The sequence below is a fragment of the Saccopteryx leptura genome, chromosome X (assembly GCF_036850995.1).
Source record: "Saccopteryx leptura isolate mSacLep1 chromosome X, mSacLep1_pri_phased_curated, whole genome shotgun sequence".
Lineage (NCBI taxonomy): Eukaryota > Metazoa > Chordata > Mammalia > Chiroptera > Emballonuridae > Saccopteryx > Saccopteryx leptura.
Window position 1 is genome coordinate 116,225,171 of NC_089516.1, and position 16,644 is coordinate 116,241,814.

The 16,644-nt window shown below is 36.9% G+C and overlaps 1 protein-coding gene across 10 annotated transcripts in view; it reads right to left on the reverse strand.

Annotated features, from left to right (window-relative positions):
- The window catches only part of THOC2 (THO complex subunit 2), a 142,624-nt gene that overhangs the window by 108,313 nt on the left and 17,667 nt on the right, over nucleotides 1–16,644 (reverse strand). For all 10 annotated transcript variants that reach the window (XM_066357651.1, XM_066357648.1, XM_066357653.1 and 7 more), the window contains exon 2: nucleotides 9,299–9,357. In XM_066357651.1, the coding sequence (XP_066213748.1) occupies nucleotides 9,299–9,357 (59 nt within the window). The remainder of the gene's footprint in view (nucleotides 1–9,298; nucleotides 9,358–16,644) is intronic.

Here is a 16,644-nt window from a genome sequence, read left to right on the forward strand (position 1 = left end):
ACTTCTGTATGTTAATTTTGTATCCTGCGACCTTACTGTATTGGCTTATTGTCTCTAGTAGTCTTTTTGTGGATTCTTTGGGGTTTTCGATGTATAGGATCATATCATCTGCAAAAAGTGATACCTTTACTTCTTCTTTTCCGATATGGATGCCTTTTATTTCTTTGTCTTGTCTGATTGCTCTGGCTAGAACCTCTACTACCACATTAAATAAGAGTGGAGAGAGTGGACAACCCTGTCTTGTTCCTGATTTAAGGGGGAAAGCCTTCAGTTTAGTGCCATTTAATATGATGTTAGCTGATGGTTTATCATATATGGCCTTTATCATGTTGAGATATTTTCCTTCTATACCCATTTTGTTGAGAGTCTTAAACATAAAATTGTGTTTTATTATATCGAATGCCTTTTCTGCATCTATTGATAAGATCATGTGGTTTTTGTTCTTAGTTTTGTTGATATGGTGTATTACGTTAACCGTTTTACGTATGTTGAACCGTCCTTGAGATTCTGGGATGAATCCTACTTGATGGTGATGTATTATTATTTTAATATGTTGTTGTATTCGATTTGCTAGTATTTTGTTTAGTATTTTAGCATCTGTATTCATTAGAGATATTGGTCTGTAGTTTTCTTTTTTTGTGCCATACTTGCCTGGTTTTTGTATGAGGGTTATGTTGGCCTCATAAAATGTGTTTGGAAGTATTGCTTCTTCAACTTTTTGGAAGACTTTGAGTAGAATAGGAACCAAGTCTTCTTTGAATGTTTGATAAAATTCGCTGGTATAGCCGTCAGGGCCTGGACTTTTATTTTGGGGGAGGTTTTTAATGATTTTTTCTATTTCTTCTCTACTGATAGGTCTGTTTAGGCTTTCTGCTTCTTCTTGATTCAGTCTAGGAAGGTTGTATTGTTCTAGGAATTTATCCATTTCTTCTAGGTTGTTGAATTTAGTGGCATAAAGTTTTTCATAGTATTCTACAATAATTCTTTGTATATCTACGGTGTCCGTGGTGATTGCTCCTCTTTCACTTTGGATTTTGTTTATATGAGTTCTTTCTCTTTTTTCCTTGGTAAGTCTTGCCAAGGGTTTGTCAATTTTGTTGATCTTTTCAAAGAACCAGCTCCTTGTTCTATTAATTTTTTCTATAGTTTTTCTGTTCTCTACTCATTTATTTCTGCTCTGATTTTTATTATCTCCTTTCTTCGGCTGGTTTTGGGTTGTCTTTGTTCTTCTTTTTCTAGTTCCTTAAGGTGGGAAGTTAAGTGGTTCACTTGGGCTCTCTCTTGTTTGTTCATATATGCCTGAAGTGATATGAACTTCCCTCTTATCACTGCTTTTGCTGCATCCCATAGATTCTGATATGTCGTATTGTCATTTTCATTAGTCTGTATATATCTTTTGATCACTGCACTTATTTCTTCTTTGACCCATTCATTTTTTAAAAGTATGTTCTTTAGTTTCCACATTTTTGTGGGATTTTTTTCCTCTTTTTTGTAGTTGAATTCTAGTTTCAAGGCTTTATGATCAGAAAATATGCTTGGAACAACTTCGATTTTTCTGAATTTGCTGATGTTTTTCTTGTGGCCCAACATATGGTCAATTCTTGAGAATGATCCATGTACACTGGAGAAAAATGTATACTCAGTCACTTTGGGATGAAAAGTCCTGTAGATGTCTATCATATCCAGGTGCTCTAGTGTTTTATTTAAGGCCACTATGTCTTTGTTGATTCTCCGTTTGGATGACCGATCTAGAGCCGTCAGCGGTGTACTGAGGTCTCCAAGTATGATTGTATTTTTGTTTTAAGATCAATAAGTAGCTGTCTTATATATTTTGGTGCTCCCTGGTTTGGTGCATATAAAGAATTGTTATGTCTTCTTGATTCAGTGTCCCCTTAGCCATTATGTAATGGCCATTTTTGTCTCTGAGTACTTTTCCTGTCTTGTAGTCAGCATTATCCGATATGAGTATTGCTACACCTGCTTTTTTTTGGATATTATTTGCTTGGAGTATTGTTTTCCAGCCTTTCACTTTGAATTTGTTTTTATCCTTGTTGTTTAGATGAGTTTCCTGTAGGCAGCATACAGTTGGATTTTCTTTTTTAATCCACTCTGCTACTCTGTGCCTTTTTATTGGTGAGTTTAATCCATTTACATTTAGTGTAACTATTGATACTTGTGAGTTCCCTATTGCCATTTTATATCTTGCTTTCTGTTAGTTTTGTGTCTTGTTTGATCCTTCTCTTTCGTTTTTGTATCTTTTGTTTTTATTTGGTTGTATTCCATACATCTTTCCTCTGTTGCTATCTTTTTTATCTCATGTGCTTCTGTGGTGGTTTTTTCAATGGTGGTTACCTTTGAGTAATGAAAAGGGTCCCTACCCTGTTCATTGTAGTGAACTATTTTGTGAGTACTTTTGCACTCCATCGTCCTTTGCTACTGTTAATCTCCATCTTCTCCCCCTCTTTTTGTTGTTGTCACAGTTTAAATTTGGTTTTATTGTGTTCTTCTTGGAGCTTTTACTTGTGGCTCTGTATTTTTTTTTTTGTTCTTTGTATCTGATTGGAGAACCCCCTTTAGTAATTCCTGGAGTGGGGGTTTTCTGATGATAAATTCCCTCATCTTTTCTGTATCTGTGAATGTTTTCATTTCTCCTTCATATTTGAGGGATAGCTTTGATGGGTATAGTATTCGTGGCTGAAAGTTCCTCTCTTTCAGGACTTTAAATATTGGGGTCCACTCTCTTCTAGCTTGTAGTGTTTCAGCTGAGAAATCTGATGATAATCTAATGGGCCTTCCTTTATATGTTGTATTCTTCTTTTCCCTGGCTGCCTTGAGAATTTTTTCTTTGCTGTTGGTTTGTGTCAATTTCATTATGATATGCCTTGGAGTAGGTTTGTTGGGGTTAAGAAAACTCGGAGTTCTGTTTGCTTCTTGAACTTGAGGCTTTAGTTCTTTCCACAGGTTTGGGAAGTTCTCATCTATTATTTGTTTGAGTATGTTCTCCATTCCATTTTCTCTCTCTTCTCCCTCTGATATACCTATTATTCTTATGTTATTCTTTTTGATGGAGTCAGATAATTCTTGTAGGGCTATCTCATTTTTTTTAATTTTTGAGTCTCTTTCTTCTTCTCTCTGTTGTGCCTCAAGTTGCTTGTCTTCTATTTCACTAATCCTCTCTTCTATCTGACCTGTTCTATTAGCTAAGCTTGTTACTTCGTTTTTCAGCTCGTGAATTGAGTTTTTCATCTCTGTTTGATTTGTGTTTATAGTTTCAATTTCCTTGGACATATATTCTTTGTGTTCATTGAGTTGTTTTCTGAGCTCCCTATATTGCCTTTCTGTGTTTTCTTGTATATCTCGGAGGATTTTTAGGATTTCTATCTTGAATTCTCTGTCATTTAGCTCCAAGGTTTCCAATATATTAAATTTTTTCTCCATAGATTTTTCCTCATCTAGCTGTGTTACCTCTCTTTCTTTTGTATCCATGATATTCAATTTTCTCTTCCTTAATGGCATCTTTGGGTGTATTGCAAAGCATCTGGAGGCTCCAAGTATAGGTTTTTCTGTTTCTGGTTGAAGATCTTGTTGAGTTTTGGGGGAGATTTATCGGTATCGCTTCCTACCCCGCCATTACTCTGACGTCATCTCAAATTTACTTGTTCTTTATTTTAAATATTGTATTTGTTCCCATTTTGTTTTTTTACTTTAAAATAAGATATGTGCAGTGTGCACAGGGAGTTGTTTATAGTTTTTTTTTATAGTCCGGCCCTCCAACAGTCTGAGGGACAGTGAACTAGCCCCCTGTGTAAAAAGTTTGGGGATCCCTGCTTTATTCACTGCACCACCACCAGGTAGGCTGGACACCGTCTCGTTTTATTCTTTTTTTCAAGACTTTATTTATTGATTCCAGAGAAAGGAGAGAGAGAAGGGCGGGAGTAGGAAGCATCAACTCATCATAGTTGCTTATTGCGCATGTACCTTGACCTGGCAAGCCAGAGACCGCAGCATCAGCGTTCTAGGTTGACGCCCCATCCACTGTGCTACCACAGGTCAGCCTGGACACAGTCTCTTGAATATGAAAGGCAGAGTCTCTGAGGAAGACCTACCATATATTTCCTACTTCTGAGATTTATTATCAACATCAATGAAAAGAAAAAGTATTCTTTTATTGCTTTACTTGAAAAAATAGGAAAAAGCTAACCCTGGCTCCACTACTATAACATAATTACTGCCTGAGCATTTCCTTACACTCTTTTTCTATATATCCACATATTTTACATATTTGCATTCACAGTGCTTACCATTCGATATTCTGATATTCCCACATTTTTAAAAACATTTGCTCACGTGAGGAAAGTCTCCAAAATTATTTTCCATGATTGCACAGAACTCATTGTGCAAAAGTAGGTGGGTATATACTAAATTAACCATTCCTCTCAAGAGTAGATTTCACAGATTTTTTTCCACATATATTCAAATTATAGTCAATTCAATCTCAGGACAATACTGACAACAGGTAAGGAATAGCAGTAAATATAGCCTGACCAGGTGGTGGCGCAGTGGATAGAGCGTTGGACTGGGATGCAGAGGACCCAGGTTCAAGACCCTGAGGTCGCCAGCTTGAGTGCGGGCTCATCTGGTTTGAGCAAAGCTCGCCATCTTGGACCCAAGGCCCCTGGCTCAAGCAAGGGGTTACTCAGTCTGCTGGAACTCCCTGGTCAAGGCACATATGAGAAAGCAATCAATGAACAACTAAGGTGTCTCTCTCCATTCCTGTCTGTCTGTCCCTATCTCTCTCTCTCTCTCTGTAAAAAAAAAAAAAAAAAAAAGGGAAACAGCAGTTAAATATAAAATCAAGTTTTGTCCATATCCTACTATCAGAGAAATTTCTCCCTAAATCTAAATCTTTTTTCTTCTATTTCCATCAGAGTTAAACTAAAATAGTTGCATATGTACATATATATATAAAACAGCTGTTCTATGAAAACAGTTAACCACAAGCAGTCTCATTCACTTAAATAGCATAGCCCCCTTTCCTAGAGAAGGAATCCTTATGGGGGGATTAATGGTCAGGTGAATACCATCTCTTTCCAGCATATTTTTCTTTAGTCCTATGCACTAAAAACTTTATCTCCTTCCTCTCATTAAAAGTAGGAAAACAGGCCCTGGCCGGTTGGCTCAGTGGTAGAGCGTCGGCCTGGCATGCAGAAGTCCCGGGCTCGATTCCCGGCCAGGGCACACAGGAGAAGCGCCCATCTGCTTCTCCATCCCTCCCCCTCTCCTTCCTCTCTGTCTCTCTCTTCCTCTCCAACAGCCGAGGCTCCATTGGAGCAAAGATGGCCCGGGCGCTGGGGAAGGCTCCTTGGCCTCTGCCCCAGGCTCTAGAGTGGCTCTGGTCACGACAGAGTGACGCCCGGAGGGGCAGAACACCCCCCCCCCGTGGGCAGAGCGTCGCCCCCTGGTGGGCGTGCTGGGGTGGATCCCGGTCAGGTGCATGCGGAAGTCTGTCTGACTGTCTCTCCCCATTTCCAGCTTCAGAAAAATACAAAAAAAAAAAGGTAGGAAAACAAGTAGCTCTAAAAACATTAATGTAAAACAAAATCAATTTATAATCTTTTGAAGGGAAACAAAAATCTTTCAAGGCAAAATTGCAAGTAAAAAAATCAAATATTTAAAAACCTTCTCCTTTGGTTTGACTACTAGTTACAAAAAAGGAACATAATAGAAATCAAAACTTTTATCAATCATCCTTTAAACAATAAAAATAGTATTTTACAATGAAATAAATCTGTCCATTAAGTTATTAGCTGAAGAAATATAGCCAATTATTCCAATTCTTTGTGAACTTATTTAAATATACTTATCTTTTATTAAGTATACTTATACTTATTATATATAATCTACCTTTTTCACAAATATGGCTTCATTATGCTTATAATAAACTATATAAAAGCTAAAATGCAAAGCAAACATTCTATGTGTTAATATGGCAGGAATATGGGGTCAATTTCATGCTTTCACTTTCTATTAATACAATGCTTTTAGCCCTGGCCAGGTAGCTTCTTTCGTTACAGCATTGTCCTGATATGCCAAGGTTGCAGGTTTAATCCTTGGTCAGGGCACATACAAGAATCAATCAGTGAATATATAAATAAGTAGAACAAATCATTATTTGTCTCTCTCTCTCTCTTCCTTCCTTTCTCTCTAAAAAAATCAATTGTTTTAATTTTTTTTAGAAAGTATATAAAATGCTTTTATAACAAATAAAACTTATTTAAAGTTATCTAGGTAACTAAATTTGTTTTAAAAAGCAATCACTCTTAGAAGCACACAAGAGCTGAGAATAACATAAATTCCCCTAAGAATATGGGTTCATGGGGCTGAAGGAGTTCTAACCTAAACCACAGAAGATTAAAATGGAGAATAGCCCAGCTCATTTTGCTGATAATGAGTGACATAATGACAATCACAATGTAATCCAAAAATGGCAAAAATATTCAACTCATAAATTATTTAAATGCCCATTTAAATATTAAATGGAACTCCTATTCCATTTTATCTATGGAAATAGTAAGTGGTATCTTAAGACTACCAGCTAGACCCAAAAAATATATAAAATCTATACTAAAGTTGAAAAACTTTGCATTTACAATGGGGAGGTAACCTTACAGCCCTTAAAATTCTACACAAAAGATAACAATTTTATCTTAATGTTAACATTTCAGAAAAAGCAGTTTTAAGAATAGCCACAAGTTGGACATCTAGAGATTCTGAGATGTCTGAGCTGTACATTGTGGGATTTGAACACTGAAGACACTAGTTCTTGGTTATGTTGAGTATCACTAGGAATACTCCTGTTTATTAGTCATCATTACAATGTTATTTTATTGAGGGCAGGGACTTATAAAACAAGAACAAAGTAAAATAGTGTGTGTGTGCAAGGGAAAGCGCCTGCTTGAACTGAAATCAATTCAAGGGAGGGACAAAAGGGAAAGGGTAGAGGGAACCCAAACTTGATCTCCGTAGAACAAAGGGAATTCTGAAGAATCAGCATCCAGTTCCTGCCCGGAATAGCACCTGAGGCACTCCAACCAAAGCCTGATTGCTGGCAGATGGAAGCAAATAGTGTGTGTGTTGAGGATGTGCTGCAGGCAAACAAAAGAGAGTACCAGCAAATTCGGCCATTGCAGCCCTGCTCCAAACAGTTTTGGTTTCAAACGTGAATGAGAACAACATTGCAAATTAACCCTTTGAGCAGTATGAACGTTCATATACATCCTCGTGCCTCCTGACCATCCAGAGTACAAAATAATTATTTTTAAAATGTGTAAGGGAACATTTAAAAAAGGCAAATGTATGTTCTTCTTGTTTCCATAAATTGGTTATCAAACAAACATGATTTTAAGTTAATAAAACTGTAACTAGAACTACTTTCATTTTTGGAAAACAAACTCACCCCTGGGGGTCAGCGAGCATGAAAAAACTCCCTATTCAAAGGGTTAACAGTAGCTGATAGTTATCCATACAGCCCCATTTAAAAATAAGAGTAATCATCCTCTGTTATGCTGCTTAGAGTTTGAGAATTCTTTCTCTTACCCACTGAAAGTTCCAATCACAAACAAGATCAAAGTTAACTGAGAAATTAAAATTTTGTTTTAAACATGGAGAAAAAAAAATAAGTATCCAAGTGCTAGGAGTCTTGCCCTGGCCGGATAGCTCAGTTGGTTAGAGTATTGTCCCCATAAGCCAAGGTTGAGGGTTCCCCAGTCAGGGCACATACAAGAATCAATCAATAGATATGTGGATAAGTTGAACAACAAATGAATGTTTCTCTCTCCCTAAAATCAATAAAAAAATTTACAAAAAGGAAGGAAGGAAGGGAGGGAGGGAGGGAGGAAAGTCTTTTTTTTTTTTTTTTTTTTTTTTTTTTTACTTTCTTATACTTCTGGCGGCCAACTGACTTATTCAAAAAGGAAGACATTATAGCCTGGCAGGGTGGTTCAGTGAATAGTGTCGACTAGTTGCACCAGAAGTCAGAGGTTCAACCCTGGCCAGGGCACATACAAAACATAATCAATGACTACACTATAAAATGGAACAACTAAGTGAAACGAGTTGATGTTTTTCTCTTTCTCTCTCATCAATGTAATTTTTTAATTTTTTTTAAAAAAAGGCATTATATATCAACTTCAGAAATCCTTATGAAAAACTATTTTAAAGAAATCTTTATTAGTGGTCAAGCAATTTTATAAGCAGGATGTGTTCGAAAATAACTCTGGGGACTCAGGCTAGGAATGTTGCCTTAAAATAGATCTTACTCAAATGACAGAAAAAAATGGCTTATTCATTTGTTAAAAAAATGCTTTCCACTCAAAAAAGCCAAATTTTCTTTAAAAAGTATATAAGCTCATATTAAGAAATATATAATTTTTTTATAAAACAAAAGCAAACTTAATCTACAGAAAATCATTCTGTTCTTAATCTTCTATTCACAAAGGTATAATTTAAATAACTACAATGGATTTTATCTAATAGCTTTGGGGCTAAAATAGAATATTGGTTATGAATTATTTCTCCTAGATTGAAAAAAAAAACTGTTAAGGGTTTTACCCAATGAAAGCTAGGTAGGAAAATACTTTAACTAAACTTACTAGATATAATTTTTTGCCCCTCCTTTTCTAAATCCATATGCCTAATTTTAAACTGATGATGTTAAATAGTGACACCCTTCAAAATTAAAATGACTAGAAATTTATATCCTGTCTAATAGCATTTCATTTAATATATCATTCTACTTAATAAATTCTATTTGTGATATGCAATTACAACTCCTTTGCTTTTAATGTTTTCCATGACAATTGCCTTTAACAAGATCCCTAGATACCACCTAAACAGAACCAGCTTTAGTAAAAACACTGAACCTCTGTTTCTGGAAATTTCCTAGTGTAAATAAGATCACAATCATCTTTCTCTTCTATTTAGGACTGATAACTAGCCTATGTAATTTTTAATGCAGGTAGCAACTGCTGAAATTTGACTAAATAATCCATATCACAATTATAAAAGCCAAGCATTATCATGATTATTATGTAGGTCAAATAACATTCTATACAAAGATATAAAGTCCTACTATACTAAAGTTTTAATTTTAATTGTAATGTATTATTTTAAAAACTTTATATAACGTGAGTAATCTTATACCTTTCATTTCCATTTATAACAATTTGATGAAAACCAGGATACTTACTAATATTGACCAAGCCAAAAATAATAGCTATGATACTTTTAAAACCCTTACCTCTGTAACTTGAACTATCTTGGCTTTTATTTTCACTGAGGATCCGACATAAATGCAAACTAGAATAAAACAGAAATAATCTGTATTAATTTCAAATCTTAACAAAGATGATCCTTAAAGAGCAAATTATATCAACTAAAAATATTTGGAAATGTATCAGATGTTTAAATCCATTCTTACAATGAGTTTATAATGAGAATAAAACAAACATAAAACCCTAACTGGTGAGAACTGGAGGATGCCAGTGAATCAATTCATTATTTTGAAAACTGATAAAATTAAAAACAAGCATTTATTCTGCCTTCATACAGGAACCAACAATTGATAAGAAATGTCTCTGTATTTAAGTATTTCAGCTAATATATAATGAAGGAATGATAGAATTACAACATTACCATTTTAAGATGCCTAATAAATTAAAAGACCTAGGCATCTATCAATGGCTGTTTACATCACAAGAGACAACCAGACATTATATGCCTCCTGATCCTGATAAAAGAATATACCACTCACCTATGAAGTTGTCTTAAAAAAATTAAAGGCTTGACCTAAATTCAGACTCAGGGAAACTCTATTGGACAATGACCCGATATCTTCAACAAATATATTGCTAGGAAAAATAAAAGATGATGGGGTGGAGGACCCTCCGAGTAAAAAGGGCTTAAAGAGATATATCAATCACAATATATGGATCTTTGAGTCCTGTTTCACCAAGTATTTTAAAAATTAACATTTATGAGTCAACTGAAACATTTTATAAAGACTATCTTTAAGAAATAGATGCTGAAATATTTACAGATGAAATTATATTTCAACAGAACAGGGAAATGGGTGGGGCTATAGATAAAACAAGATTGGTCTGCAGTTGACAAATATTAAAGCTGGTTGATAATATATCATTGGGTTATTATATTATTCTACTTTCTCATCTATTTGAGATTGTTTCTAATAATAAAACCTTTAAAAACAAATAAGTGAAAAATATTTGCATTTTGAATACTTCATTAAATTAACTTAAACACAGCAAAGAAGAATAGCTATATAGGCTACAGTGAAAAGAGGTAAGGTCAACTGGAATTCCATAAAGAGAATAGAACAAAAGCAGTATTTGAAGAAATAATAGCCAAGAATTCAGTTTTTGAAAACTGAAGTGAAATCTACATCTGGGCACATTACAATAAAGCTACAGAAAACCAAAGAAAAAAAACATTTAAGCAACTAAGGAAAAGACAATATTATCTTCATGACTTAACAAGAACACTGAATGCCAGAAAGAGCTGAAAGATTCTAAAGGTTTTAAAACAAAGTATCTGCACATCTCAAATTCTATATCCAAAAAAAGGAAAATAAGGACTGAACTTCAAACAATAACTGATTTCACACACTAAAACAAAAGTTTAAGGACATTCATTAGGAAGTATAAAAATGATCCTAGATAGAACAGCAAGGAATGTCAAAGAATGCACTCTCTCCCTCTCACCCGAGCAACGAGAACCCTTTATTTTGCCTCTGTAACTTGCTTCCTGAGCCCGCAAAGACCAACTGTCTCACTTTCTCTACCTCTGTGATTTTCTAAATAAACTTTCACTTGTATTTGAAAAAATTTAAAAACTAAAAACTAAAAAAAGAAGAAGAAATGACAAGGAAAAATGTGGTATGGGTAATTCTAAAAGAATATTAATAACAATAATAAATGTCTTGTGGTATTTAAACATGTGAAGTATTAAATATATAGACAGATATATAAATGGAAAAATATTAAATACATCAAGACTAATGTAGGTTTATCTCCAATACACAAAGTTGGTTCAAATTAATTCACTACATCACGTTTTAAATCACATTATAGGTCAGTAGATGCATAAGACATTTGACAATATTCAATATCCATTACTATTTTTTGAAAAAGACTTAGAAAAATAGGAAGAGAAGAACTATTATAATTTGATAAAGTAGTAGTTCAAGGTTCACAAACACTTGATCCCCAAGATACTTTCTGCAGTTCTGCGAGGTCAAAACTGTATCTGTAGTAATACTAAAATTTCATTCCACCAACCACCCCCTCCTTTTTTTTTTTTTTTTTTTTTCTGCGCTGACATTTGCAATAGTTCAAAAGCAAAAAGGAAGCCCGCTGGCACCTTAGCACGTAGCAAGGCCGCACCTAACCTACGCACTGAATCCTTCATGATTAAGAAATCAAAGGAAAGAACAGAGCCAGTCTCTCGGAAGATGTCACCAAACTGCTTCATTATATTTCTCTTCACAAACAAAAGCCAGTTTCACTTAAGAATGTGCTCAATGGGAGTGACATCAGCAAGAAGGCAGAATAGGAAGCCCCAGGCCTTCCTTCCTCCCATAGAAACACCAATTCAACAACACACATACCAATTCCCTTTATGAGAAACTCAGAAGCTTCGCACCCCAGCAAACACTAACGCAGCTTCATCAAAGCGGGTAGAAAAATTCACTCTTTCACCATAGTCCCTCCTCTGGGCACAGCAACACGCAATTGTAACGAAATTCCTAGCTCCCAAATTCTCCCTGGGGAGGAAAAAAGAAGACTGGGCAGTACACCTAACATTCTGACTGGTGAGGGGAGGCTGTCTGAAGGACTAGTTTCTTTCTGGAATATCTTGGAACACAGACAGGTACTGGCATACTCTAGGTGCCGAGGGAGCCTGCTGAGAACAAAACAGTGGGTGGCGAACTGTGAATCCAGAGAACCCACAATACAGAAAATAGAGACCAATACAGCTCAGCAACCTCTCCCTCAGGGAATAAAAAGAGGATTGGAGAGTGTGCCCAACAGTTCAGCTTTGGAGAGAATTGCCTGAGGGACTTGTTTCTTCTAGCCTGACTTAGGGTACTGATGGTACCTGGCATACTCTAGGTACCTGGGGGGCACTAAGAACAATAAGAGCGGGGTGGTGTGCTGCTGCTTCAGAAGACCCAACAGATGGACACCAGAGGATGGAAGGAAGTACAAGCTTCTGAAAGAAAGAAACTGGAAAATCCCTCTAATCTGGAATTAACACCCTTAAGTCCAGAGAAGACATATGTAGAAAAAAGATGTGAAAGTTCCCCAGACCCAATAACTAGGCTAATTGGTAAAGGCCTCTCCCCTGTACTAAGCCAGTCCATAAAGACTGGAGGGGAGTGTGTTTTTCTTTTTCTTTTTCTTTTTTTTTTTTTTTTGTATTTTTCTGAAGTTGGAAATGGGGAGGCAGTCAGACAGACTCCCGCATATGCCGACCGGGATCCACCCGGCACACCCACCAGGGGGCAATGCTCTGCCCATCTGGGGCATTGCTCTGTTGCAACCAGAGCCATTCCAGCGCCTGAGGCAGAGGCCACAGAGCCATCCCCAGCACCCGGGCCATCTTTGCTCCAATGGAGCCTTGGCTGCGGGAGGGGAAGAGAGAGACAGAGAGGAAGGAGAAGCAGATGGGCGCTTCTCCTGTGTGCCTGGCTGGGAATCGAACCTGGGACTCCTGCACACCAGGCCGACGCTCTACCACTGAGCAAATCGGCCAGGGCCAGGAGTGTGTTTTTCAAATGCAATGACACCAACACAAAATTACAAGGAACATAAATAGGGAAAATGACCCCCCCAAAAGAACAAAATACCCCTCCAAAAACTGATCCTAAAGAACTAGAGGTACATAAATTATCTGATAAAAAAATTAACAATCATAAAGATGTTCATCAAGCTCAGGAAAGTGATGCATGAACAAAATGAGAAATTCAACAAAAGAGAAAAAAAAATTTATTTTTTTGGAGTTAAATAATGCAGTAACTGCCTGACCAGGTGGTGGCACAGTGGATAGAGCATTGGCCTGGGACATTGAGGAGCCAGGTTCAAAACCCCAAGGGCTTATCTGACTTGATTGCAGGCTGACCAGCTTAAGGGCGGAGTAGCCGACTTGAGCATTGGATCGTAGATATTACCCCATGGTCGCTGGTGTGAGCAAGGGGTCACTGGCTCAGCTGGAGCCCCATCCCCGGGGTCAAGGTACATATGAGAAAGCAATCAATGAACAACTAAGGTGCCACAAAGATGAGTTGATGCTTTTCATCTCAGCTCTCTCCCTTCCTGTCTGCCCGCCTTCCCCTCTCTCTCACACACGCACTAAAAATGAAAAAAAAAGGGGATGTAATAACTGTACTGAAAACTTCACTAGAGAGGTTCAACAGCAACACAGTCACTTGCAAAAGAATGAAACTGGATAGCTATCTTACAACATAATACAAATCTGAACTCAAAGTGAATTAAGTATATAAACATAAGGCCTGAAACCGTAAAACCCTTAGAAAATAAAACGGGGAAAGTTTCATTCAAGACACTGGTCTTGTCTGGCCTGTGGTGGCCCTGTGGGCAGAGTCTCAACCTGGACCATTGAGGTTGCTGGTTCAAAACCCTGGGCTTGCCCAGTCAGGCACATACAACAAGCAAGCAGTGAACAACTAAAGTGAAGCAACTATGAGTTGATATTTCTCATTCTCCCCACTCTTCTCTCTGTAAAATCAATAAATATTTTTTAAATGTTCTTTGTTGACTTCTCTTTTTATTTTCATCTTATTTTCTGTGTACTTTTTATTATTATTATTGATATCAGAGAGAGGAAGGGGGAGAGAGACACATCAATCTGTTTCTGTATGTGCCCCAAACATGGATCAAACCGGCCATGTCTGCATTTCAGGACAATGATCCAAAAAACCAAGCTATCCAGCCAGGACAATAAATTAAATATTAAAAAAAGAAAAAAAAAGACACTGGTCTTGGCAATGATTTCTTGAATATGACACCAAAAGCAAAGGCAACAAAAGCAAAACAGATAAGTAGAACATCAAAATAAAAATTACACAGCAAAGGAAATGAACAGAATGAAAAGGCAACTTACAGAATGGAAGAAAATATTTACAAACCATATATCTGATAAGGGGTTAATATCCAAAATATATAAGGAATATCTATAACTCAATTGCAAAAAAAAAGATTTAAAAATGGGTAAAGGACTTGAATAGACGTTTCTCCAAAGAAGACTTACAAATGGCCAATAAATATATGAAAAGATGCTCGACATCACTTATTATCAGAGAAAGGCAAATCAAGACTACAATGAGATATCACTTCACATTTGTAAGGATGACATTATCAAACAAATAAGATACCTGATAAGGACTGCTATCTGAAATATAAAAAGAAGTCTTAGCCGTCAACAATAAAAAAATAAACCTAATTTAAAAATGAGCAAAATACCTTAATAAACACTTGATCAAAGAAGATGTAAAGATGGCAAATAAGTATGAAAAGATGCTACACACAATATATCAGGGATATTAAAACAATGAGATACCACCACATGTCTACTGGAATAACCAATAAGAAATGCTGGTGAGTGCCTGACCTGTGGTGGCGCAGTGGATAAAGCATCAACCTGGAAATGCTGAGGTTGCCAGTTCGAAACCCTGGGCCTGCCTGGTCAAGGCACATATGGGAGTTGATGCTTCCTGCTCCTCCCCCCTTCTCTCTCTCTCTCTCTCCTCTCTAAAATGAACAAATAAAAATAAATAAATAAATAAATAAACTCACTTTAAGAAATGCCGGTGAGAATGGGACACAATAAATAGGAGGTCTCGCTCACTGGAACACAATTTGGTAGTTTCTTATAAAACGAAACACATTCTTCTTACCTTACAATCTAGCAGTACTACTCCATGGTATTAACTCAAAGGAGATAAAAATATATCCACACAAAAACCTCCACATGGATATTTAGTTCAGCTTTATTAATAACTGCCCAAACTTGGAAGACACCAATGTCCTTCAGTTAGTGAATGGATAAATAAACTGTGGTACATTCACACAATAGATTACAGGGGTCCCCAAACTACGGCCCCGAGGCCATTTATCCAGCCCCCACCGCACTTCCGGAAGGGGCACCTCTTTCATTGGTCAGAAAGCGTGGCATCGCTCATACAGTACTACTTCCAGTGACGCGGGATGCACGCGTCAGGGCTCCGGAAGCGTGTCATATGACACACATCCGGTCTGCAGCTGTAGCGCCTCACATTGAAATACTGGTCAGTTTGTTGATTTAAATTTACTTGTTTATTTTAAATATTGTATTTGTTCCCATTTTGTTTTTTTATTTTAAAATAAGATATGTGCAGTGTGCATAGGGATTTGTTCATAGTTTTTTTTATAGTCTGGCCCTCCAACAGTCTGAGGGACAGTAAACTGGCCCCCTGTATAAAAAGTTTGGGGATCCCTGAAATAGAATATTATTCAGCACTGAACAGAGATGAGCTATCAAGACATAAAAAGGCATGGAGGAAACTTAAGTGCATATCATTAAGTGAAAAAAGCCAATCTGAAAAAGGCTTTTACAAACATAGTGTATGTTTCCAGCTATACGACATTTTGGAAAAAGCAAACCTAGAGACAGTAAACAGATCAGTGGTTGCCAGGAGTTGGGGGTTAAAGGAGGGATAAATAGGCAAAGCAGAGAGGATTTTTTTATCTTTTTTTTTTTTACAGGGACAGAGAGAGTCAGATAGAAGGATAGATAGGGACAGACAGACAGGAATGGAGAGAAATGAGAAGCATCAATTATCAGCTTTTCGTTGCGGCACCTTAGTTGTTCATTGATTGCTTTCTCATACGTGCCTTGACCATGGGCCTTCAGCAGACTGAGTAAGCCCTTGCTTGAGCCAGCGACCTTGGGTCCAAGCTGGTGAGCATTTTTGCTCAAGCAAGATGAGCCCACGCTCAAGCTGGCAACCTCGGGGTTTCAAACCTGGGTCCTCGGCATCCCAATCCGATGCTCTATCCACTGCGCCACTGCCTGGTCAGGCAGAGAGGATTTTTAGGGCAGTGAAAATACTGCATTATTATGATGGGTGCACATAATTACACACTTTTCCAAAGCCAGAGAACGTACACCACTAAGAGTGAAGCTAAAAATAAACTATAATCTTCAGGTGGCTATGATGTATTAGTGTAAGTTTGTCAACTGTAACAAACTACCGCTCTAGTAAGTAATGTTGATAATTGGGGAGGCTATCCATGTGTGATGGCCAGGGGTAAATGGGAAATCTCTGTACCTTTCTCTCAATTTTTCTGTGAACATAAAACTACTGTAAGAAACTTAATTCTTTAAACAAAACTAACAAGTGTTGGGAAGGATGTGAAGAAACTGAAACCCTTGTGCACTGTTGGTGGGAATGTATATAAAATGGTACAGCTGCTATGAAAAATAGTATGAAAATTCCTCAAAAAATTAAAAATGAACTACCATGTGATCCAGCAATCCCTCTGGGTATTTACTCATAAAAGTTGAGAC